At 42.7% G+C, this 25,722-nt stretch overlaps 1 protein-coding gene across 1 annotated transcript in view; it reads right to left on the reverse strand.

Annotated features, from left to right (window-relative positions):
- Window positions 1–25,722, reverse strand: part of Nckap5 (NCK associated protein 5) — a 555,868-nt gene that overhangs the window by 37,215 nt on the left and 492,931 nt on the right. Inside the window, exon 13 of the mRNA XM_032914699.1 lies at window positions 24,804–24,940. Coding sequence (XP_032770590.1) covers window positions 24,804–24,940 — 137 coding nt within the window. The remainder of the gene's footprint in view (window positions 1–24,803; window positions 24,941–25,722) is intronic.

The raw sequence follows: 25,722 nt of genomic DNA on the forward strand, positions 1-25,722 counted from the left end.
GCAGTGACCTCCTACACTGACTGTGCAGTGTTTATGAAGATGGTGTGGCAGGGGCAGGGGCAGGGGCAGCTGATTCCAATATAGCTTCTTCCAATAACCTAGATATATAGAATGACTGGTTGCTTCTCCCTCCTCTCAAATAATAAAGCATTTTAGGCTATCAGTTGACCTGTGGAAAGGGGATGGAGGAAACAAAATTAACTGGCCTGGGGACACAGCTCTGTCAATAAAGTTCTTGCCAAGCAAACATGAGGATTCTTAGAACCCATGTAAAGCAGCCACATGCAGTAGCATACATCCCCAAAAGTGGGGAGGCAGACACTGGTGGATGCCTGGGTTTTGCTAGTCAGCCGACATATCCAAACTGGTGAGTCCAAGGCCAGTGTGAGACCCAGTCTCAAGATAAATGAGGTGGACAGTGCCCGAGGAACAATACCTGAGGAAGTCCTCTGGGCACATGCATGATACAATTATCCCCTCTCCCAATACACACACACACACACACCAAACACACACACAACACACACCTAAGAAGCCATAAACCAAAAGGGTAGAAGACCTCCAGAGAAACAACAGATTCTAGAATTCCCACAGTCTTCAGACTCACACAAGCATCAGTCTGTTCACTCAGCTTAGCCAGAGTGTGTACTCATTTCTAGGCCATTGGTTTTAACTCTCAAACCTCTCATCTCTTCCTTTCTGCAGGCCAGCAATCTGGTTTAGAACGAGCTTTAGTCTTGAATGTGTTTAACAGTTGAAGGTAAAGTTACTGCTTTACTAGATTATCTATAACATGGCAAAAATTGAAGTAATTGAAATAGTCAGATATTCATGTAGTCAATAAATATATGACTATATACTATATGTTATATAATATATAAATATAACTATTATTTAATCTATGGGGGTGAATTAATACTGCCTCTATTTACAGGCAGCATTATGAGTAGGAGGTCATCTACCAGGGCAGGAACAACCTAACAGCGACCACACTCTCGAATAAAACTAACTCTCCCTCTACCATAAGCTTCAACTGCCAACAACTCCTCAGCTATGGGTGGGACCTTGAGGAACTTGTGCTGGTAACCATGGCTACTGTGAGTTCATGATTGCTATAACAATGCTATGTCCTAAAGACCTCTTGTCACATACTCCCTCCCTCCTCAGGCTCTTAATTGTTTTATCCTCTTCCAAGATGTTCCCTGAACCTGGAGTAAGTGGCAGGTGGATACACGTGGATGCTCACTTCAGGGATATGCACACATGCAAGTATACACATATGCCAATCTTTTTAATACAGTAATTTGGAGTACATGTAAAGTTATTCTTATAATTCACTTTGGGAATTGTTTCAGACTCGATCTCATTATTTAACTCATTACTTTAGATTCACAGTTTGTTTTTGACGCCAACATAGTATGACTGCCTAGATACACCTGAGGTGTTCTTGAACGACATTGGTTAGACTGGTTTCCAAAGCCACATTCATTCTCCGTGAGTGAAGTTTGTTCCCTTTAAAGGAACGCAGACATTAAAGTGAACAAGTTGACTTTTTTCTTCATCGACTGAAATAGATAGATACTGAGCTCCCAAGTTACTTAGTATATGCTCATTCATTCATTCATTCATTCATTCATTCAACACGATTGAGTCTCTATTCTGCATAAATACTGTGTTGGGTTTTAGAGAAAGCAAGATAAATAAACAAAGAATGCTATGTAATTAATAACCTAAATTTATGTCTTCTTAAAAACTCACTATGTTTGAATCCCCTAATAGTATTTTGAGCTCACAATCCTGTCTTCAGCACACCATCACTAATAACAGAGTTTCTCCATGGTCTCTAAAAACACGCTGTTCTCCATGGGGCATTGTTTCCTTGCTCCGGCTGCCGAGTACTTGTGCCTGACAGTCCTTAGATCAGAACATAGTTCCACTGATTCTCCTAGTGAACTACAGTTCTTCATATCTGGTTATGATGCCTACCTCCATTCTGACTTAGATTATTCTCCTGGATCCATCACTGTGACGGTATTGTTGTCATTGAGGCAGGATCTTCTGTATTCCAGGCTGGCCTCAAACTTGCTACATAGCCAAGGATGACCTTGAATGTCTGATCATCCTCCTTCCCCCTCCAAGTTCTAGGGTTGCTGGTGTATATTATAATGTCCAGTTTATGTGGTGATGGTGATAGAACCCAGGACATTGTGTATGCTGGGCGAGCACTCTATTAGCCGAGCCACACCTCTAACCCATCATTGCCTTTAAACTTTCTCAACTTCACAACCACTTTTATGTTGCACCACTTACCAGAAACCTGAATCTGTTAAGCCAGCAGCACCCTATCGACTTTGCATTTGGGATCTGAACAGTGAACTGAGAAACACACAGCCACGCTCAGCACCCCTTCTCATCCGCAGATCCTATGAGATCTGCTCATTCTATCCCCCATCGCTTTAAAACTGTAACACTTGCTTACTCATGCTCACTCTTACCTGAGGACCGTGCTTTATATTTCTCTCAGAAACAAGAAGTCAGAAGAGAATTGAAGAAAGCCCTGTCTATACCCAAAGAACATGCCTGTTAGTTCTCTACAGCTAAGGGCAGTCAGTTTACCTGTGCAAGTCCTTTACAGTTTCACATTTTCCTTTCTACTCTTGGATTTTTGCCATCAGCATTTAATGTGTGGTGATTCTCTCAATCCTCAAAGAAGCTCTCAAGTGACCCCATTTGTCTATACCATTTCAGAGTAAAATGAAGGTCCTTGAAAGATTTACACACTTCCTACCTCTACTCCCTCTCCTTCTCCTCTCTTGAGGCCTCTCCAGTCTGATGCCATTCCGTACTAGTGGAAGGATATGCCCATCTTTCTAACAAGCAGACTCCTGTCATGGTCTCTGATGACCTCTATAGAATTCCAAAGGTTAATTCTCAGCTCTCATGCAATGTATCACTTGACAGAGTTCCTTTTTTTTCTCCAACTTGAGAATTCTTTAATAATCATAATCCACACTTAAAAGTTTAGTCAAGTTTGAAATGTAACTTGCTATGCAAATTCCCAGCAGTACAGAATTCTAAAACAAGAAATGTTCACATCCAAAGGGGAAATGTTAGGAGAAAGAAAAACAAAGCATGAAACTATAAGAACTGAAGACTTTGGCTTTAAGATAGACAATGCTGGGACTGGAGAGAAAGGTCAGAGTGCTCATTCCTCTGTAGAGGATCCAGGTGTGGTTCCCAACCCCCACATTAGGGGTTTCTAACCCAAGTTTTGGGGGATCCTATGCCCTTTGGATATATAATTTAACTTTGAAACAGACAATGCCTACAGTTCAGCATAGAGCTCTGATAGCTGAAAAGGAATTTACCTACTTGCCCAATTCTGTTTTATAACTAAGAAATCAAGGCAGAAAGAAGAGTTTAACAGAGTGGCATTGAGGTGGGTGTGGTTAATCTACAGCTTAGGAAAGCCAAGAATGCCGTCCACCATATCTGTAGACAACACTACATTCCAATGCCAAAGGATAAACCCAACTGACAGAGCCAAGGTCTGCTTGAAACAGTTGATTCTGGTTTCCTAATTGCACTACCTTTCCTTCATGATTAAATAAAATGTCATAAGCACATGTGTGTGCACACGCATACACACACATATAAATATAAGTAACTATAGAATAACATACTATATTTATATGCACGCATATTATATATTCATGTGCAAAACTGTGTGTGCACTTACTTGTGCACATAGATTTTTGTGTGTGTGTGTGTGTGTGTGCGCGTGCATGCGCACGCGTCTATGCATATGTGTGGGAGGTGAGATGTCAATTTCAGATGTCTTCCTCAGTTGTTTTCTACCTTATTTTTATGAGACAGGGTCTCTCACTGAAACCAGGACTAGTTCTTCCTAGGGACCCTTCTATCTCTGCATCACGGAACTGATATTACAAGCATACGCTGCCATTCCTTGTCTCTTCCTTTTGTTTCAACATTTACCTTGTCTTTTTTTATTATTACAATTTTTCTTTCATTGGATTTATTTATATTTTAAATGTTATCCCCTTTCCCAGATTCCCCTCCAGAAACCCACTATCCCATCCTCCCTCTCCCTGCTTCTATGAGGGTGCTCCCTTACCCATCCACCTACTTCCTCCCACCTCCCTGCCTGACATACCCCTATACTGGGGCATCAAGCCTTGACAGGACCAAGGGCCTCTCCTTCCATTGATGCCCAACAAGGCAATCCTTTGCTGCACATGCAGATGGAGCCACAGGTCAATCCCTGTGTACTCTTGGGATGGTTATTTAACCCCTGGGAGCTTTGGGGAGTCTAGTTGGTTGATACCATTGTTCTTTTGTGGTTGCAAACCCCTGTAGCTCCTTCAGTCTTTTCTCTAAGTCCTCCATTGGGGACCCCATTCTCAGTTCAATGGTTGGCTGTGAGCATCCACCTCTATTTGTCAGGCTCTGGCAGAGCCTATTAGGAGACTTAATGGCAAGCACACTTGGTCCTAGGTGAGCCAGGGGGAACACCAGGCTGCACCAGAGAGGGAAGGCAGAGGGAGGGCATAAGCTACCCCAGCATGTTCCGTTCAATTCTTCTCTTAAAACTACAATATAGAGCTAGAAGGGTGGCTCAAATGTCTGAAATTCTTGTTCTGCAAGCATGAGAACCAGAGTTCTGTCCCCTAAAACAAACATCAAAATTCCAACACAATTCTTTACCAACCTCAACTTCAAATGGAAAAACAAGACAAAACAACAACAACAACAACAACAACAACAACAACAACACCAAAATAAATAAAACACTCCTGTAAAATAAAGGAACTTCAAGAGGTATCACTATTCCTAATTTCAAGCTGTACTACAGACAACAGTAATAAAAACTGCATTGAACAAACGTCCCACAGGAAGTCCTTAGGTGACGGAACTCTGTCTGACTGTGAAGCTCATTTTCTGACTCACCTCCTCTGTTCTTCTGGTGAAAGGAGCTGGAGTGAGGCTTGTGGGGGTTTAGGTTTGGTCCAGGCTAACCAGCTGAGTGACCTTGGGTGTTTCCTTACATTAATAAATTTGCATTCTACAGTGTCTTAAATCCTACCTAAAATCTTCAGGGCCGGAAGCTGAGGTTCCTCAGGCTGACCTCTGCTGTCTCATCTTCTAGATCCTCTCGTTGACTGCGATGATCAGGGTCAACTGTCAACTGGACAGAATCCTGATTCACCTGGACATGCTTGTGTCTAGGTTGTATTAACTGGAAAGGTCTGTAAACTGTGGGGAGGTCCCACTCTGTGGGAGGCACAGAGGTCCTTGTTCTTACAGATAAGCACTAGGGCAGCCAGGAGTGTTAGACACAGAGGGTTGTTTCTTCAAAGGAAGGGATGTACATCCTGCTTTCCTCTCAGAAGGCTGAGAGCAGTCTCCAGGCTACTAACCATGTCCACTTCCCCTAGCACCTCCGTGCCTTCTGCACCGTTCCCTTGTTTGGTTCCTGGGCTGTTTAAGTGGAGAAAGTGAGCTGAGCACCAGAATTCATTACCTTGTGACAAGCTGTGTCTGACTCTTGACCCACAGAGTGGGAGGAGAGAATTCACATCTCGGACCTTCATATGTACTCGTACATACATCATATGCATACATATAGACAAACACAGAGACAAAAACACTCTCTCTCTCTCTCTCTCTCTCTCTCTCTTTGTGTGTGTGTGTGTGTGTGTGTGTGTGTGTGTGTGTATGTGTTTCCTGACTACAGATGCCCTGTAACTACCTGCTTCAAGCTCCTGCTGCCTTATTTTCTCCATGTGATGGGATAGCATTAGGCTATCTCTCCATAATTGATTTTGGTAGAGTATTTTATCATAGCCATAGGACATGTACTGATATAATGTCTTATGACCCTCATCACTGAGGTTTTGGCCTCTATGCCATCTCCTTACCAAGACAAGGCTGGCTCCCAGGAGGGATAGCTGGAGGATCAGCTCCGTGATCCAGTGAGGACTGTTTCCATCTAATTTGGCTCATGGTTCTGGCTACATTTATACAAATGTCTGAGAAGATACAGAAGACCAAATTAGCAAAGGGGAGAGAGTATCCTGAGTGAGGAGAGGGGAGTAACATAAAACCGAAGCCACTGGGGAAGAGGGAGAATGAAATGAAAGGCACTGCATCACTTTGGAATGGTGTCCTAATGGTGACTCAGGCCTCAGAGGCAATAAAGCCTACTAGCACCCACAGCTCTGGCCTTCTGGGTCCTCTGAGTTTTGACACAGAGCTGCAACAGTGAGACCCAGGTTTTTAGGCCTTTGGCCTCAGTCTCATAATATTGCCATAGATTTCCCTGGTTCTGAAACTTCTGATGAGCTGTGAGAATGGCTTCCCTGGTTCCTAGTATGTAAGTACCTAATTATTGGACAGCTCAGCGTCAATAACCACATGACCCCCAGTCCCTCCAATAGTCACATTCTCATCTCCCATTTTTCATGCATGCATATATTTATCTGCCCTACACACATCTATTTTATCCTTCTACCAATCCCGTTGCATCCATTCATGCCATCCAGCCATCCTTACATTCATCTATCGGTCCACATGTGTGTGTGTGTGTGTGTGTGTGTGTGTGTGTGTGTGTGTGTGTGTGTGTGTTCCCATCCATACCATCTCATTCCATCCATTCTTCCATCCATTCTGAATTAGTTCTGTTTCTCAGGATAATATCAATTACAGAAATTTGTAATTACTAGGAATGTGGCACTTAACAGCTGAAGACTAAACTCTAAGAAGATAGGGCCAGAAATCAGAAGCAGTATAAACTCTTATAATGCATGCTTATGAAATGCAGCATTTGGAAACATTTTTGGAATCATAGAAGTCTTAAATCAAGCTATTTTCCCTCCTCAACTTCAACATTGAGGGTTGAAAAGTCAATGCCTTAGGCATGCTCAGTAAGTGTAGTAGCATACAGAATTTCATGCTACTCTTTAATAGTCAGATTTTCTTGAAGTCTATAACATGATATGATATATGATATGATACCCTATGATGTAATGCAATATGAAGTCGTGGGATGTGATACGATATGGTATAAAATAATACAGTATAGAGATTTTGCACCCTCGTCGTTCAGATTCTCACAAATGGGATGATAATGACGTAGTGTTCATAATGAACTAAGTACTTCACTTTTGTATTCTACTGATACTTACTTAAGATGATAAATGTGGAACCATTTCTGAGTCCAAGGGCTAGAATATTTTAATTGCTTATGTTTGCCTCTCTGTTTTCCTCATCCGTCGTCTTGCGTCTTCATTATAAAAGTTGCTACCAGGCAAATTCTGATGCCATCCTTTCTTCCTCTCAGGTTTTCCTTTTCATTGTTGAATAATATTTTACCATGCAAATGCATCAGTTTGTTTTCATCACCCCATCAGTGAACATTCTAGAAGCTTCTGGATGGTTTTATTTGCAGAAGGCTACAGTTCAACATTCCCAGTGTCTATAGGTTAATTCAACTCAAGGGCATATTTCACGTGTAGAGGGAATGAAGAAAGAAGCACTGTCGATCATCCTTACAAGGTCAAAGTCTTTTTCAAGGTCATTTGACAACTTGTGCTTATGAAAGAAATGTTCTTCTGACTTATGTTCTCCTAACACAAGATATTAAGACTTTTTTGTCAAATGGTTATAAGCAGTATATCAATGCTGTTCCTATACTTCTCTCCTGAGTACTAATGTATGTAAGCATCTCCTCAACCACCAATATTCATTTTCCAGTCTTTTCCATGCTTTTTCCTGTCTTTGTTCCTCAGTTAAAACCAATGATGGCCAAGTGGCTCAATGAATAAGGGACTTGCTACCAAGCCTTGTGACAAACTGTGTCTGACTCCTAACCCACAGAGTGGGAGGAGAGAATTTGCATCTCGGATTTTCATATGTACTCATACATACATCATATGCATACATATAGAGACACACATACTCTCTCTCTCTCTCACACACACACACACACACACACACACACACACACACACACATACACACACACACAAACAGGGTTGGGGGAAATATGAAATGAATACTCCTGGTTGGGGCTGTAGTACATTGCTTGCCTATGGGCCCCCGATCTTATATCAATCTCCAGTACCACAATGAGAAAATAAAGTAAAATTGGGACTCTCTTATCATGATAGTTCAAAACCAGAACAAAAGTTACAACCAACACCAGAGCTCTAAGCAGAGAATCAGAGGAAGCTTTCTGTCTGAAAATGAGCAACAAGACAGACTGCCTGTGACCAGCACGTCAGTCCCCCAGCAGGAGAAGCCTCCTGTGGGAAGTCTGGGTCCCTTTCACAGGAGCCTTCCATTTAAAGGTGAGTCTTTCAAAGCAGGTATCCTCAGATCCAAGCTGTATGTCTTGGAGACTGAGAACACTACCTTCCATCCCCAAAATCACAATGAAGTTTCTTTTTATAAAACTCAGAGTGAGGCAGTGCAGTACACCCCAGGAACTGAGTTAGAGTGCAGAGCAAGGAAAACCATAATTTGACACCATCATCTACATTATCCAGGCTAAATAGCATCTTGCTTTGGGACCAAGGAATTGAACTCATTTTGCTTTTTCTTCTTCAACAAATGCAGAAGTTAAGGTGTTTTAGCCCATAATTTTCTTCTCTGTCTGATCTAACTGATATTATACTGAATAACATTTGCAATTTGAATGTATTATGTGAGTGAACTTGCACTCCAAGGGGAACTAAAGAGACATTTTATGGTACTGAAATGACAATTTTTTAAAGATGATCTCCCCCCTTTGACAAGCTAGTAAAAATAGTTGTTTAGTTATTCCTTCTTCTGAAATGCAATAGTTTTGAATGGAGGAATCTATCTATTTCGACCTTTTACTGATGTCTGTGAACTCCCCCTAGGCCCTCTCTAGGCACTACTATAGAGCAGTGGACATCTTAACCTTGTGCCTCATGGATGGCAGAGGCATGGCATTGAAGTTCACAGTGTACGCCAAAGAACAGCAGGGGTCCCACCTAGGTACCCCCCCCCAAATCTCTTTGTATCGTCTTTTAGGTAGGGGAGAAAATGTTTATATTGATTTCTTTTCAGGCCTTGGCCACTGTATCCTGCCAGAACTGTACTTCATGAAGCCTCTCTTAGTAAGTTCATTAATGATAACAGAGAACAGCATTGCAAGGATACCTTTAGAAAAAAATATTACATGCCACAGAGACACCCACTGTCCAGCACTGTGTGGTTCACAATAGTCAGGAATTGGATCAGCTTAGACGTACATGGGCAGGTGAGTAGAAAGGAACAATGTGGTATGTAGACACAACAGAATTGCATGCAGGCGTGAAGATAAACAAAATCATGACATTCTGAGGGAAACAGAGGCAACAGGGAAACAACTGTCTTAAACAAGGTGAGTCAGGCTCAGAAAGATACATATTGCATGTATCCTCTCACACATGGAGCCTAAATTTAAGTTTTATATGTGTGTATATACATGCATGCATTTACATGTGTGTGCTTATAGTTCATAAAATCAGAAAGGGGGATCATAGAGCAATCTTTAGAGAGGTGGAGAAATGGAGTAGGAAACGGGATAGAGTAGTAGCAAAGTAGAATTGGAAAAGGAGGAAGAAGGGAGAATAGTGAGGCAGGAGGATAACTGAGAACAAAGGGTAATGATGCATATATATGAAGATATGTACGAAGAGTCCGTGATGAAGCCCAGAACTTTCTATGTTAACCTAAAACATCAGTTTAAAGAAGGCATGGTGTATACAGTATCTTGATATGACTAGCATTCTCTGTTCTCATTATTGGAATGGTGAGAAGCTGAGGAACAGGTGACTCATGGATATCACTGACTGACACTAATGAAACTTGCAAAGTCTCTGAACATATTCAAGACTCTTTCGGTTAACTCATTCACCCATTCATTCATCCACCACGTCGGCAAAAACTAAGTTACATATCAAGGAAAATGCGGAATTTCTTGTTCTCCTGAGTATTTGCTGTGTGTAGTCCTTATCCATAATCTATAAATACTGAACTCCCTTAGCCTGAGTTGGAGGCCTGCCTTTCTTCTCTAACCACTGTGTATAGTATTATAAAGCCAATTAGAAAGCCGAGGCTTTAATTAGAGTTCTTTCCACTGGAGTATACTGACCTGTAAAACGGCATGTCCCATAGTTACCTGCCAGTAGGTACAGTTCTGAAGTTCAGGATGAACAAAGGAAAAAGTGGATTCATCTATCCATCCATGCCTCCACCTACACATGTATATACTTACACATGTACACATACAAGGATGCGTGAATCCTTCTATCCATCCAAAAAACAAACGTCCATCAAATATAAGGAATTATGAGACTATGACAACCCACAGAGCTCATGCTCCTGTAAGAAGGGCAGACTTTCTAAGTCCTCTTCCAACACAAAAAACCTACATTATTCACTGGGGAGAAAGAGAAACATGGAAGCAAGCTCTTGATGTGTTGAGCGATAACTGCAGGAAAGACTCAAATGTCAATATGACTTCTGGACTGGTAAGTACAAAGCTAGACCTGCAAACATTGGTGTCTTTGGCCACTCCCTCTCTTCTCTCTTCTCCCTTCCTCTTTATCTCCCCTCCCCCCTTCTTCCCTTAGGTTGCTTTCCTTAGCCATTTTGTCACAGTAACCAGAAAAGTGACAAGTCACAGAGTCTCCAACAGATCCTCACCAAGCGCCCATGGAATCACAGCAGGCAGAGGAATCACTTAAAAGGGCTGAAAATCCTCCTCCCACACACATTCCCTTTCCTTGTGTGCGTTCAGGTCAGCAATGAAAGTTCTCCAAAGGCCATCACACAGGGACAGAAGGACAGCATGCCCATGAGTCCTCAGGACGCCACCACAAAGAAAGGATCTGCCTTTACTTGCATGTGGGATTCTTTATAATTAATCATACCTTATGGTAAATGACTGATGTAGCAAATTCTAGACAGGGGTGAGAGCCTCAGGCCACTCAGTTAATCACATCAAGAAGAAATGGAGATAAATTCATCTTACCCAGTTACCAATTACCTCTTTCACAGTTGCCAATAAAAGAAACTAATCATTCTGCCCTTTATCTTTTTAATATGAAAGTGATTTAAGACAATTGCAAAGCCAAGTTTTTTTTTTTTTTAAATGGGCTAGGGAGGCAACTTTGTGGTAGAGCACTCACCCAGCAAGCATGAGCCCTTGTGTTTATTCTACAGGATCACACATACACAGATTACATCCACAGCATGCATAATGCACACAATAGATCCACTATAGACAACACACGATGTGCACACAACAGACATACCACAGATACACAACAGATATATACAACATAGTTAACACAGAAACAGCAAACATAACATTCACACGACACATTCAATATACATACACACAACATACACAAAAGACACTCATAACCGATACAGAACAGATGTATAACACACAACACTTGTAACAAACACACAAAATTAAAACACTCATACGAAATTATTATTCTCACACAACACACAGCATGTACACAAAACACATGTCTGCAAGGCAAAAACTACTTTGCATTCCTATAAAAAGATAAAATCCAAGGCACAAAGACTCTAGAAGAACTGTTAAGTTTTAAAAACTAACTCAGGAATAGGGCAGATTTTGGTCTGAAACAGTTGGTGTTTGACCATGATAAAAATAAGACATGTACATGCATGAACTTCCCATGTGATGTCATAGGCAAATGGAGGTCCCTCTATGATACATGAAGGAGGGGAAACCCTTCCTGACTCTGAAGAGTTTATAGAAACTGTGAGGACACAGACTAACAAGGCAAAGAAAACTCAGGGACCAAAAGAGGTTCACAGAGAGGAATACAGCCACCTCTGTGTGTACATTTGAGGTGTTCTTGAGATGACACATCATCAGGACTCTGACCGCTAAATCCTTCACTCCATTGATGGACTCAGCACTGAAGTAGATTATCAGGAAGTGGGGCCACTCGGGAAGAGGGGGGCAGATTGAAGGTAACTGGTCAGCAGGTAAGGGGCACGCCCAATGGCAATATCTTGCCCTTTCCTGTTACGGCTCCACTCTGCTTCCTGCCTACCAAGATACGTGCTGTTCTATCTGTCTCCTCCATGGGCTGAAACCCCTGAAACCATGAGTAAAGTAAATCTGTTCTCCCTTAAGTTGTTCACATTGGCTATTTTGTTACAGGTATAAAAGCTACTACACAATCACCAAGTACTTAATGGTCTTGGATAACGTGTGTGTGTGTGTGTGTGTGTGTGTGTGTGTGTGTGTGTGTGTGTGTGTGTGTGTGTGTGTGAGTGCACGCATGTGCGCACGTGTGGGAACTATGTAGAAGTTAAAGGACAATATAAAGCATTGGGCCTATTTATCTATGTTGTTTGCAACTGTGTATCCCAGGCTAGCTGGCCCATGAGTTTCTGAAAAATTTTCCATGTGTCTCCCATCTGTGGGAGCACTAGAACTATGCATCCAACCTCATGTGTTTTGGGACGTATCCAAACTCAGGTGCCCATGCACTCATGGCAAGTGCTTTACCCACTGAGACATCTCCCTGGTCCTCATGTCTTTTAGGCATTGCAAACACTTCCTGGGACACTTAGTACAATTGACAGTGCTAGCATAGCCTTTGGGCTTTTACAAAGACACATTGATCCTATAGTCTTGCCTTCTGAAGAATCCTATTCACACTTAGGAATATGTTTAAGAGTAACCTAGTAGGAGGTGTCTAAGGACTTCTTTGTTGTGAATAAACACCAAGACCAACTTGTGGTGGCAGGGTTTAATTCAGCTCTCAGTTCCACATCATAGTCATAAAATGGAATTAGGGCAGGAACTCAAGGCAAAAACCTGGGGCAGGAACTGAAGCTGAGGAGTACTACTTACTGGCTGGCTCCTCATGGCTTGCTCAACTTGCTTTCTTAAAGAATTCAAGACCAACAGCCCAGGGGTGGCAGTGCCCACAGTGAGCAGAGCCCTCCCATAACAAGAACCAATCAAGAAAATGAACCAAAGGTTTGTCCACAGGTCAACCCAATGGGAGAGGTTTTCTCAACTGAGGTTCCCCTTTCTAAAATGATGCTAGCTTGGGCCAAGTTGACCTAAAACTAGTCAGCTTAGAAGGAATACCACAGAATGAAGAGGGTAAAGTGATGTGTATCACGGGATAAGAAGGACCAAACACACCAAGGCAAAAGATGGGTTTGCAGAAAACTCAAGCAGAAGGAAAACACTTCAAATGATGCCTCTGGGTTGGGGGCTTTCTCAACAGTAGAGCAAGACGACACAACAGGGAAGCCTGTAGTCAACTCCCTACCCCCCTTTCTGTGTGCACACAGTCCAGAGTCAGCTCAGCCCCTGGGAAGGAAGTCTTTTGCTCTAATTAAATCTCTCAGAGAGAGCTGATTTAGCCCTTGATCATAAAAATCCCTGCTCTAATTAAACATGGAACTCCCCTCTCTCTGACTTAGCCTCACTGTCCTTCCAGTCCCCATACACGTGTGTCTGCCCACAGTGCTGTTGAGCGATTGTTTCGGATAGTACTGCTCATTGTGAGAGTAAATACAAGGAAGTAAAACGCTGCTGGCCTTGTGTCTGGGAACTTTAAATCAGTTCTTTCTTCCTCAGAACGTATTTGAGCAGTAGAAATTCTCCTTAATGAAACTGTAGAGCCCTGGCTAAAATACGAAGTGGCTTCCTTTCTGGGGTGTCAGTTTTATATTATTGAAGCTTACATATTATTTTAAAGTCTCTGTGCTCTTATTTGAACATTATAAACCTTAATCCCCTCCCCCTTTTCTCTTTCTCCTGCTAGAGATTGAACTCAGGGCTTTGTGGATGTCGGGCAAACATTCTGTTACTGAGCTGTATATCCCCTCCTTTAGTTTTTATTTTGAGGTAAAAAATCTCATTCTGTAGACCATGCTGGGCTCTCAGCTGTCCAAGCAGTGGTGATTACTTACAGGCATTGTTCCATCTGCCCCAGCTTCTCTTGCTTTTTGCGATACATTACTTCTCACCTTTCGAGTACACTGTGCATTGAAAGTCCAGTCTACTATCATATTCGAACTATGCCTTGATGAGGTGGTAAGGTAGTTGTGATGTGGCAGAGGGAAGGGACACTCAGAGAGGTCAGCATCTTCTATCCAAGATCATAAAGTCAGGAGTCAGACCACCAAGGGAAGGGACTAGTGGTCCCTTCTAGACCTGAACATCTCTGACATATAGCCAGAGTTTCTAGGCTATAGACTCCAGAAGCTTTAGAAAGGATCCCATTGGGTGAGGCATTGAATAATAGTTGATAATTTTCTTGGTAAGACTTCTGGTTGTTGGGTAGGAAGAAACCATCCCCTCCCCCAAGATCATCTACTTTGGGGTAAAATAAGCATATATTTCAAGGTTTGGGGCTAAAGAGGCATGAGTAGGCAGACAGGATGTTTCAAGTAGTTTCTTCCTGATTTTTAAAGTCTCCGAGTAAGACGTGCAGGACAATGAAAGTGCATCTGCCTCGGTGTGTGGTGTCTAATACTGATTGACAGGACCTAGAATCATCTAGGAAATAAAGCCCTGGGCATATCTACGTGGGAGTTTCTAGGTTAAATTAGCAGAGGTGGAGAAACATGGGCAGCACCATCCCATGGACTGAGTCCTGGACCGAACAGAAAGGAGAAAGTGAGCACCAGAAACCATTTCTTTCCCCTTCCCGACTGTGGATGGCCCGGGAGCAGCCACCACACTATCCTGCCTTTGCACCTCCCCACGATGGTCTGTATACCCTTGGAACTAGGAGCCCAAATAAACCCGTATGATTTAAGTTATTTTGTGGGTATTTTGTCATAGCAATGAGACAAATAACTGATACACCTCCCTTGTAGCATCTCAAAGGTTTACACATGATTTTCTCTGTTACGCATTATAATAATTCTGAAAAGATACTTCTTCATTCTTTACACTAATTGTCCCAATTCTTCAAGGAAATGTCTCGTATAGATCTACCTGAGGGTTTCATTAGATTGCTATTAATCTTCCTTCTCTTAACCATTCACTAGGAATACTTCTGGCGAGGGACTCTCTCCAAATGCCACTATGTACTTTTAAGCCTAATATGAATCTCTGTGTTCCCAAAGGAACCTGGAACACCTGTTGACAACTGTACTTTTCCCATCTAATTGCAATTTACCTGCCTCACTAGAGCACAGTGAGGATTAACTGTCCTCAAGTCACTTTCAAGTCTGTGAAGGATTTCTGACTCCTCGGGACACATGTTCTGTGACTGAGGCAGAACTGTAATACTAATCAGACACTTCATGTGCTCCCACCTCTGACGGTCTATGCTCAGTATCTGCCCGACTCGGTCTGACAAAGGCACCTACCTGGTCTCTAGGCAAGTCTGCAAGGCCTGAGAGGCTGAGGAGACTGGGCAGTAGGTAAAGCACTAGCTGAAGAAGTATGAAGACTTTTGTCTAGATCCACAGAATCCTTGTAAAAGCCAGATGTGACAGAGAACATCTGCAAACCAAGTGGTTTGGGAGGCAGAGACAAAAGAATCCCTCAAAAGATGGGTCAGCTAGTCTGTTGTTCATATCAGAGGACAAAAGACCATGCCTCAAACGAGGTAGGAGGTAAGAGCTGATACTCCTCTGATCTCTGTATGTACGCAATGGCATAATGCACCTGTACCCAGAGAGGAACACAGAGACAGAGAGAGAGAGAGAGAGAGAGAGAGAGAGAGAGAGAGAGAGAGAGAGAGAGAGAGAGAGAGAGATTGATTTAAATTTTTAATACTGGATTTGCAGCTGAACTGGGCCTTAATGCCCCTACTGGGCATGGGGAATGAGGCTGCTGTTATGTTCTGACTCAGTTGACAGCTTCTCCGACCTGGTGAGCATTTCCTGTACTCAAAGATTAATCCACTTATGACTGTTGCTTGTCACTCCAGACATCTACCCACTTACTTTTGCTGTTGGGAGATACCCTATGCATTGCAGGCCTTGTGTATATGCAGCAGATAACAGCCAACTGGCCCCTTGGAGCAGTGACCATCCAAAGGTCTTCAGAAATTGCCAACTGTTTCCTACAACAGGGCACACAACTCAGTGGCTTAGTGACTGGGTGTGAACTCTCAATGCATTGTGTGGATTAAGGGACTATGTGTAACCACATGGCCTGGATCGCATAAACGTTGGGGTTCCCCGGAACGACACCTCTAGTTCTTATCATGTCATACTTCATGCTGTTCTGTTCATAGTATTCAGAGGGGAAGAATCTGCTTGTGTGCTTTCAGTCCTGGCAGCCAAAGAGTCACAGCACTAAGTATGGCCTGAGGGCCCCCACGTCAACCCCAATACGTACCTAGTTCCTATTAACCAAGGACTGACTTTTTTCTTCGTACTTAAAAGATTCTTTTTTAAATGTTTTGAGCTTCAATATGTTCAAACTCAAGGGGCAAAATGCTGGGAGAGCTATGGTAATGACAGAGGGTCAAAGGGAACAAACTCTGGGGGGTGCATCTCTCTTCCCTCCAAATGTCTCATTAGGGTTCCCAGGCTCGGCCTCCATTGCCTTCACCTCCCGCAGTCCAATTTAATTGAGTGATGTCCTTGCTACGGCATGTTGCTCTTTGGACAGGAGGGTAAACTCATTCTGTCCATCACTGCGTTTGCTTTCTTAAGGGCCCCAGGATGCGCATGCTGCTCAAGTAATTAAATGCAGGTCATGCTGCAGCGTCTTCTCTCCAGCGCTGTCTGAGGGCACAGTGGGTTCTTTCTGATGGCTCCTTCTTGACCACATGATTTGGGGAAGCTGGCTGGATTGCTTTTGCTTGTTTCATTATTGTGTGTGACACCTCGGGCCACCGGAAACAGCAAGGGGGCAGAGATTGAACGTGAGCAACAGAAAAGTACTTGGCTTTCTGAAGGTCCCTAAATGCTGATGCAAAGAAACTGGAGCCCCGGGTTCTGGTGAGGGTCTCAGAGCAGACTGCTGGGACTTAATACGTGTCAGCCTCTAGTTGCATGTGAGGTAACAAAATCCCACATGTCACTACTCATGCCCATTCACCTCGAACTAGGATTCACCTCGAGCTAGAGTGGACTTGTCAAAGATGAAGCAAACCGGGCTGGGGAGACGGCTATTGATAAAGAACTTGTAGGCATGAAGAGTTGAGTCCCATCCTCAGAGCCTGCAGCTAACATAAAATGTGAGTGTGTGTGTGTGTGTGTGTGTGTGTGTGTGTGTGTGTGTGTGTGTGTTGGAGAGATAGTTCAGTACTGTTCTTCTAGAGAACTCAAGTTTGGTTTCCAGCACCCATATCTGGTGGCTTACAACCATCTGGAATGCCAGCCTCTAGAGAATCCAATGTGTCAAGCCTCTGGAACTATCTATACTCATATACACACTCCCTCAAACAGAAATAAACAAATACATAGAATTAAAAAATTATGATGGTTTAAAAAAATCTGTATCAGTGTGCCAGAGCATGCCTGTAATCTCAGCACACGCGGAAGGAAACAATGCGCTCCAGGGATATTTCTGCCTCCATTCTCCTAAGACCTGAGTTCAATGTCATGAACTAAGATAGCTCTTACCTGTAGTGTCCATTTTAAACAACAGATCTGTCTGGGGAAATCTGGGGTGGTTATAATAAGTTTGGATTTTAGTTCAACCCAATGCTGATTCTGCACATCACACAGATTCGTCATCTTTAAGTGACGCCCCAGATGAGCACTTTAAAATAGATGCAACTGTGTGAATTCTCTATAATACAGCAAAATCTGATAGCTCTATTAATAGCCAGCCTTTGGCCTTGGGAAGGCATGGTGGCAGGGTTTTTTAAAATTCATCATCTCTGCATAATTAGTTGCGAATCTCTAAATATTCACGCTGAAGAATGGAGCAGGAAGCAGGGCCCTCATCGCTCAGCGTCCCTTTCAATATTGCTCCACAGTCATCATTTTCCTGTACTCTTCTAATTACTGCAAAACCAATTGTTTTTAACTCAACTGGCCCGGTGCTTTGTAATTTGTTGGATGTAATTACTCTGAAGTGAAGAAAATGTACTTCTTGTTCAGCAAACCAGGGCTTGATGAGGTGAGCGTAGTCAGGTGGCCACGGGAATCCAGTCCCAAGGCTTTGATTATTTCTCCTAACCACAGCATTTTGTGTGCATGGCTTGTGAGAAGCAGGAGGTCCTCTTCGAAGAAGCCCCATACTGTGCTGAACTGTAGACCATGGGAAGAAGTAATTTTATATGTACACACGGCTATGTTTGTTCAGGTATGGAGAGCTTTTGTGTATCAGTACATGTATGCAAGAGTATGTGTGAATGTAAAAGCCAGAGGTCAACCTCAGACACCCGTCTACAAAAGCTACCCAACCTGTTTAATAGACAGGGTTTTTTTACTGGCTTGGAACATACCAAGAAGCTGGGCTGGCAGTCAGTAATCCTGAGGGATCTGCCTGCCTGTGCTTTCTAGAACAAGGGTTCTCTGGGTTTTGAACTTAGGTCCTCATGCTTGTATGGTTAAGCACTTTTCCAAATGAACCATGTCCCCAGCATACAGCACATCCAGTTTAATATAGGAAAATGAAAAAAAAAAAAAAACCCACAAAACTGAATGTGGGGAGGCAGTGCAAAAGCCAATGCTTTAGGGCCCCCATTAAAGAAGGACTGGGTTAGAGAATTTTCCCAAAATTACATTTTAAAATAAACTTTAAAAACAAGCTTTTAAAATATCACTTTGGGAAAAGTATTCAACTTTCAGAGGAATGCAAATAATAATTTTCAAATGAACATTCATTTGCTGGGGTTAGAGAGATAGATAAGTGGGTATGAGCATTCGCTATTTTTCCAGAGAACCTGGGCTTGGCTCCTAACACCCACAGAGTGGCTCCCTCTAGGGCCAGTAGATCTAACACACTCTTCTGGTGTCCATGGACAACTGCATACGTGTGGTGTACGTGCATTTGTGCAGGCAAAATACTTATAAAGTTAGCTAGTCACCAGAGAAGAAAGGACACGAACACTGTAAGAGGCAGCGGTTAGAGAGAGGGCTGAGTAAATCAGTGTCTTCTGGACATGAACTTACAGAGTTTGCCTCCAGAAAATCAAGCCACTCAAAGTTCAATCATGGAGTGGGGAGAGTCTTTGAAGGCCTCCACCCCTACCTGAGGAGCTACTGACAGTCAATGGTTTCTGGAGAATAGGGTTGTTTGTTTTTGTTCAGACCCTGGGTGGTAAAAACGTGTTTGCAGACAATTTCACACATATACATCACACATAGTGAACATCCTCACACCCACCCTCTCTCATCTCCCAGCATCTTCTCTACTCCCACATCCTCTCCACAAATCTCTCTCTTGGGCTCATTTTTCTTCATTTTGTTTTGCGACCCACTGACCAGGGGGGCCACCTGATTGACTATGGTCTGGAACTTAAAGTATTATTTTACCAGAAACAACTGAGAATGTCATTACAAAGTGTATCTTTAAACCAGTATTAATCAACATCAATGAATGTGGCCCATCAGCCAGACATTTATTTATTCAATAAGTAGATTTTTAGAGCATATCAGATTTTGCCCAGGGGCTTTCTCTGAGACATGACACTATCCTTTTCCGGAAGGGGCACAGAAGCTCAAACCCTTCTGAGATTCCCGTAAGAGGATCCAGCTTGGTGAACTTTGAACAATCAGTGTCAGGTTAGGGGTGCTCGGTTTCCTCATCTATAAAACCAAGACAAAACATCTCCTGTATAAAGTTCTCATGAGGAATGAATGAGGAAAACTGAAGAAGAAGCCACTGGCCGTTCCAAGGGGATTTGTCAGCACCAATAGGTATGCTAGGGTCTGTAGACTGGAAGGCAAATTATCCTGCTGCATGCTGTATTGACAGAGGGAGGCTAGACAACAGATTCCATAGAAATGCTACAGAGGGCACAGACTCAGCCTCGGGAGCCTCAGATGGGCTAATTTTTATGTAAATGTGACTTTCCCTGCTAGAGTGTCCTGCTGCCATTCTCAGAAAGAAATGAGTGGTTAGTGGCTGTTTTTGTTTTTTTTGTTTGTTTGTTTGTTTTCTGTTTTGTTTTTGTTTGTTTGTTTGTTTGTTTGAAATCAAATTTCCCTGGCAAAGTCCCATGACAAAGCGGGAACCATACCTCACCTTGCTCCTGTAGTTGGCTTCAAAACCACTGAGGGAACATACATTAGTCAGCCACTATGGAACGCTCTCCAAAACACCTCAAAGTGGAATTACTACGTGACCCAGCTATGCTACTCCTGGATATTTACTTGAAGGAATCTAAGTCAGCATGGCACAGAGATCCGTAAGACATCAGTGTTTACTGAGGCACGATTCACTATAGTTAAGTTATGAAACCAATCTAGACATCCAACAAAGAGGAATGGATGCTGTGTTATATATACACAATGGAATTTTTCTTGGCCACATAATGGAGGTAAGTTAGGAGATTTGGAAGGAAATAGATGTGTCTGGAGATAATCACACCACGTACTTGAAGCTAGTCTTAGACAAATAGCCAATACCTTCTCCTAGCTGTGGTTCTCAGGTTTTATATGAAAATATGAAATCATGTATGTGTATATGATGTGAAGTGAGTCTGTCTATGAAACAAGGGGCACTAATTAGAGGTAGAAGGGTAAACAAGGAGAGGATAGAAGTTTATGCTCAACATAAAATGTTGACATGAATGTTCACATTCATGAAAACCTAAGACAAAAGTAAAAAATTCACTTCACTGCAATGATTGCCATACAAAAAGATGTGTATATTTAATATGTGTGGACTGGTGAGTGTAGGGGTCAAGTCTCCTGGGAGACTGGACTTTGTGAATACGGAAGATGTACTGGAAAGCTTTAAGCAAAGGGGCCATGTCATGATATACTGCGTTTGGGGGAGGGTGCGTGGATGGCGATGTAGATAATGAATGGGTTGGGGCATGGGGCAGGCAGAAGGGAAGACAATGAGGCCATATAACTCAGCTAAAGGCTTGGACTGTGCTAGGGGCAGAGGCAGGGAACAAGAGGCAGATCTGAGACATATGTGGGAATGAAGCTAGCGGGATTGTGGAGTGGTCAAAAAGGGGTAAGAGAACAAAGAGAGAAGCACAATGTTGGAATTCCTACAGTGACAGCGCATGACATTCAGAGATGAGAAGCCTGGGGGGCAGGGCAGTTTTCCAGAGAACAAAGGAGACTCAGCTTGGATTTTTTTTCTTCATCAACTGACTGGCTTGCTGACTTGGACCTGGAGTGTCTCTCAAATGCCCATGCGGTAGTGGCATGGTTCCCAGTTGGAGGCTACTGGGAGCTGGTAAAACACTCAAAAGGCGGTGTCTAGGGAGGTTTAAGTCATTAGAGCAATGAAAAATCAGGACAGAGGGAGCCATTTCCTTCCTCTTCTTTTCACATCCCAAATGTGAGGTAAGCAATCTTGCCCTATCCCATACTTCCTGACTAGACGTGCTTTTCTTCCATAGTCCCAACTTATCAAGGACTAGACCTCTTTTCTTTGTAAATGGATGATAATGATGACTTTGGTATCAGAATTAAATGCTTGGCCCTTTCACAGACAAGTGTTCTATTGAGTTATGCTCTAGCCTGGGACTCCAGTTTTGAGACAGGGTCCTAACTACAATGCTCAGGCTGGGATTTGACCTTCATCCCTTCAGTCTAGGTCTCTGGAGTAGCAGGGATTACTGTGTGAGCCACCCTGCTCGGCTGCATGGTTGCTTGTCATTTTGCTCTGGTAACAGAGAGCTGACTAGCAGAAGAGATGAGAACAGTGAGTGGTGGCCACAGGGATGTGTCAAGCACTCACCTCCAATCTGTTTTGTTTTCTTTTATTTGCACATGCTATTTATATAGGATGGGTTTCATTGTGGCATTTCCACACATCTAAATAATGTACTTTGATTATATTCACCCCCTATCCCTCTGTCGCCCCTCTCATTCCAACTGACCTGTTTCCTCTTCCCCAAAACTCTCCCTTCTCCAGCATGTCTCTCCTCTCCCATCTATTGATTTTACTCAGGGTTCCTTCCATGAGCCTAAGTCTGAGGTTCTGTAGAGATGCATGGATGAGGGGATGTTTGTGGGAGCAGGGCTGAGATGTTACCCTACAAGAGTGCTGGTGATGGGTTAGATACTAGAATGGGCACCTTATCATTGGCAACACCACTCAAAAATGTTTTTCCTTTCCCCAACAACTATTAACTTCCTATAGCTCTTCAGAGAGGGGTAGGGCCTCGTGAACTGCTTTCCCTCCTCCATGACAGAATGTTGACATGCCCAATATTGTGGTTTGTCTTCTGTAGGTTATCACCACTATTGGTGGCTCAAGAGTGTCTATTTCTTGCTTTTAAGTAACCCTGACACAGGGGCAGCAGCCAGAGTTAAGATTCTTCCTTTGCAGACAGAAGCTAGGCTTCTCTGCTGTCCCTCTACAGTCCTTCCTTCAGCTTATGTGGATTGATTGGCTTGTCCTGTTTTCTATCCCCTCTGTCCCTACCTTCACATGTGAACAAGGTCCTGACTGCATACACGGGGAAGGAATGTTTGTTCTTCTCAACTTGGCAAATTAGAGTGGGTAGCTCTGTGGAAACAAAGCTACAAAATGACTTCTCTGCTCCCTCACCCACTGGGCCACCTACTCAGCTCCTAAATCCTGCATCTGTGGGCAGACTCTACGCTAACAAGTGGACTCTTAACATTTTTCAGTCAGGCAAAAGAAAGCAACCCTGAGAGAAAAGATGTATGTTTACTTCGGTGTTTTATGAACAGAAAGGTGGGACTCTAGGGAGGAGGTGGTATGTTTTGTTACATTTGACAAGATGCAAAGCAGCAACCTGATGGGCTGGGGATGTAACTCAGCTGGTTACTTGTACCACTATGAACAATGTGCTTGTGAAGTTCAACCTCCTTACTAGCTTTCTCTTTGAAGCAGAATTGGCAATAAAAAATCATTCTCTCAGTACTTGAAATATGCACATTCTTAAATATATGAATATAACTTGCTCAGTCTGTATAATATCGTGTACACACACACACACACACACACACACACACACACACACACTCACACCATATATTTAAGACAGTTAAAGACAAAAAGGACCAAGAATTTTAAAGAGAGCAAGGGAGGGTACATGATAGGGTTTTGGAAGGAAGAAAAAGAAGGACAGAATGACATTATAATTTGAAAAATATTTAGAAATGCGTATATTCAGGGCTGAGGATTTAGCTCAGCTGGAGGAGCACCTGTTTTGTTTTCACAAAGTCCTGGGTTCCATCTTCAGGCCCACATTAATCAGGTGTGGTGGCACAAGTCTGTGATTACACACTCAGGGAATGAAGACAGGACGAGAAAGAGTTCAAGATCATTTTCAACTATATAATGAATTCAAGACTGGTCTGGGCTACAGGAGATCTGTCAGTCAGCATTTCTTCACAGATGAACTCAAGACACTGTGATCTGCTGCGTGCTTTTCTCTGAATCCACTCTGGGTCATCAGATACATCTTAATGATGCAGTGGAGAGTTATTGCCTGGTGTGTCCAGTTTGTAGAACATTTGAGATTTTCTCACTGATCTGAATCCTATCCCTTTGCTCCTTGCTTCTTAGAAGTCATGAAAAAAGTGGGTCACATGGTTCAATCACACAGAACCTTGGAAGAAAAGATCATTATTTGCCCCATTTATAACTTTTTATTTTTCTCTCCCAAAAGGAAGATAGCTTTTAAGATGTCAGCAATTCCTGACTGTATATGTTTTCAATTTAATATTAGTTCTGGGTAGAGGTTAAGACATAGATGAAGGTTTCTATGCTGTTATTAACTAGTTGTACACTGGACCCTACATGACCACATTTCTAGTTAGTGTTTTGAGAGATATGCTGGTTAATTTTAACTGAATGTGACAGAACCTAGAATTATCTGATTAGAGAGTCTCTGTGAGGAATTATTTAGAGCCAGATAGTCTGTGGGCATGTCTGTGGAAGAAGGCCTTAATTGTTAATTTGATGTAAAAAGACTCAGCCCACTGTGGGTGGCATCATTCCCTAGGCAGGGGTTCCTGAACGAGAGGAAATACAAGGAAATATGGATCCAGTCATTTACTCTCCCTTTGTCCTACAGATATGGTAATGCTTTTAGTTCCTGCCTTGACTTCCCTGAAATAATAGGCTACTGCCTGAAACTATAGACCAAATAAGCCATTCCTCACAGAATTGCTTTTTGCCACAGAATACGAAATGAAAATACAATAGTAGATTATGGAGTGTTTCAGAGATAGACGATATAGGTGGTTCACTGGTCTATGTATGTGATTTGAAGACAGCCTAGCACTGCTTTTAGTTTCTTTCTCTCTCTCTCTCTCTCTCTCTCTCCTCCTCCTCTCCCTCTCCCTCCCCTCCCTCCTCCCCCCCTCTGCCTCTTAGCTGCCACCAGGTAAAGAAGTTGTAGCTATAGGTTCTGCTGCCTTGGGAAGGAACCATTCTTCCCTGCCCTCCTACTACTTCTGTGGACTGAAATCCCTTGAAACTCTCAGCCAAAATGAACCTATTCTCCCCTACATTATTTCTGTCAGCTATTTTATCACAAGGATGAGAAAAGTAACTGGTGCAGACGTGGCAAACCAATGCAAGATTTGATTTAAAATTAAATCTATCTCTATAGGATTCAAGGAGCTCAGATTTTGCAATCAGGACAGACAGGTAGATGGCACCCCCTCACCTGGTTCTCAGTAGTAGCATCTTCGCCCCTCCATCCTGAAAGGGGCTCACTTGGCACTGCATCCTCAGCATATTCAAATGATGGGCCAGTGGCAGCTTTTGACTCTGCTCCATTCTGCTTTTCAAAACTAGTTTTTCCTAAAGGAAGGGAGGTACATTAAAACAAAACAAACCAACCAAACAAACAAAAACAACCTTTCACCCACCTTTAACAAATTTAGGGAGAAGAGAGAGAGACATTTAAAAATAATATGAAGGTCTGAAAACAGGGAAAGTTGGGTCTCTTGACATTCTGTATCATATATGAGCCTGGGTTGTCCAAATATTTCCATAACTGTGTATACATATCTACAGAAAAGACCTAAAGAATATTGCCTTGGACCCTAACATCTTTCAAAACAGGTTGAGGCTTTCTAGATTAAAAGAGGGTTCAGCAAGCAAACCATTAGGGAACTTAAGGCTCTCTTTCAAATGCTTTTTACTAATGAGGAATATGTTTTGGAGGCTGTTGTGGTTTGAAGAGAATGCCCCCCACCCCCAGAGGCTGGTACATTGGAACACTTGGTCCCAGCTGAGAATGTTGTTTGGGACGGTGATAGAACCTTTAAAGGGTTGTTCCCCACTAGAAGGAGTAGGTAACACGGCAGAGACATTGATGATTCATAGCCTGACCGCACCGCAATGTGACCAGCTAGCCTCATTCTTCTGCTGCCATGCCTTTCTCTCAACTGTTATGTCTTCCCCGCTATGATGGGCTGCATCTCCTTGGAACTGTGATCCAAAATAAATCCTTTCACAAGTTGTTTTGTCTAGGTATTTTATCACATCGATGAGAAAAGAACTAATTCAGAGGATTAATACCTCATTGAGTTAATGATCTTCCTCGGAAAGAATTTGATTTTTCAGCCCTTCCCAAACAT

The sequence above is a fragment of the Rattus rattus genome, chromosome 10, assembly GCF_011064425.1.
Source record: "Rattus rattus isolate New Zealand chromosome 10, Rrattus_CSIRO_v1, whole genome shotgun sequence".
NCBI lineage: Eukaryota > Metazoa > Chordata > Mammalia > Rodentia > Muridae > Rattus > Rattus rattus.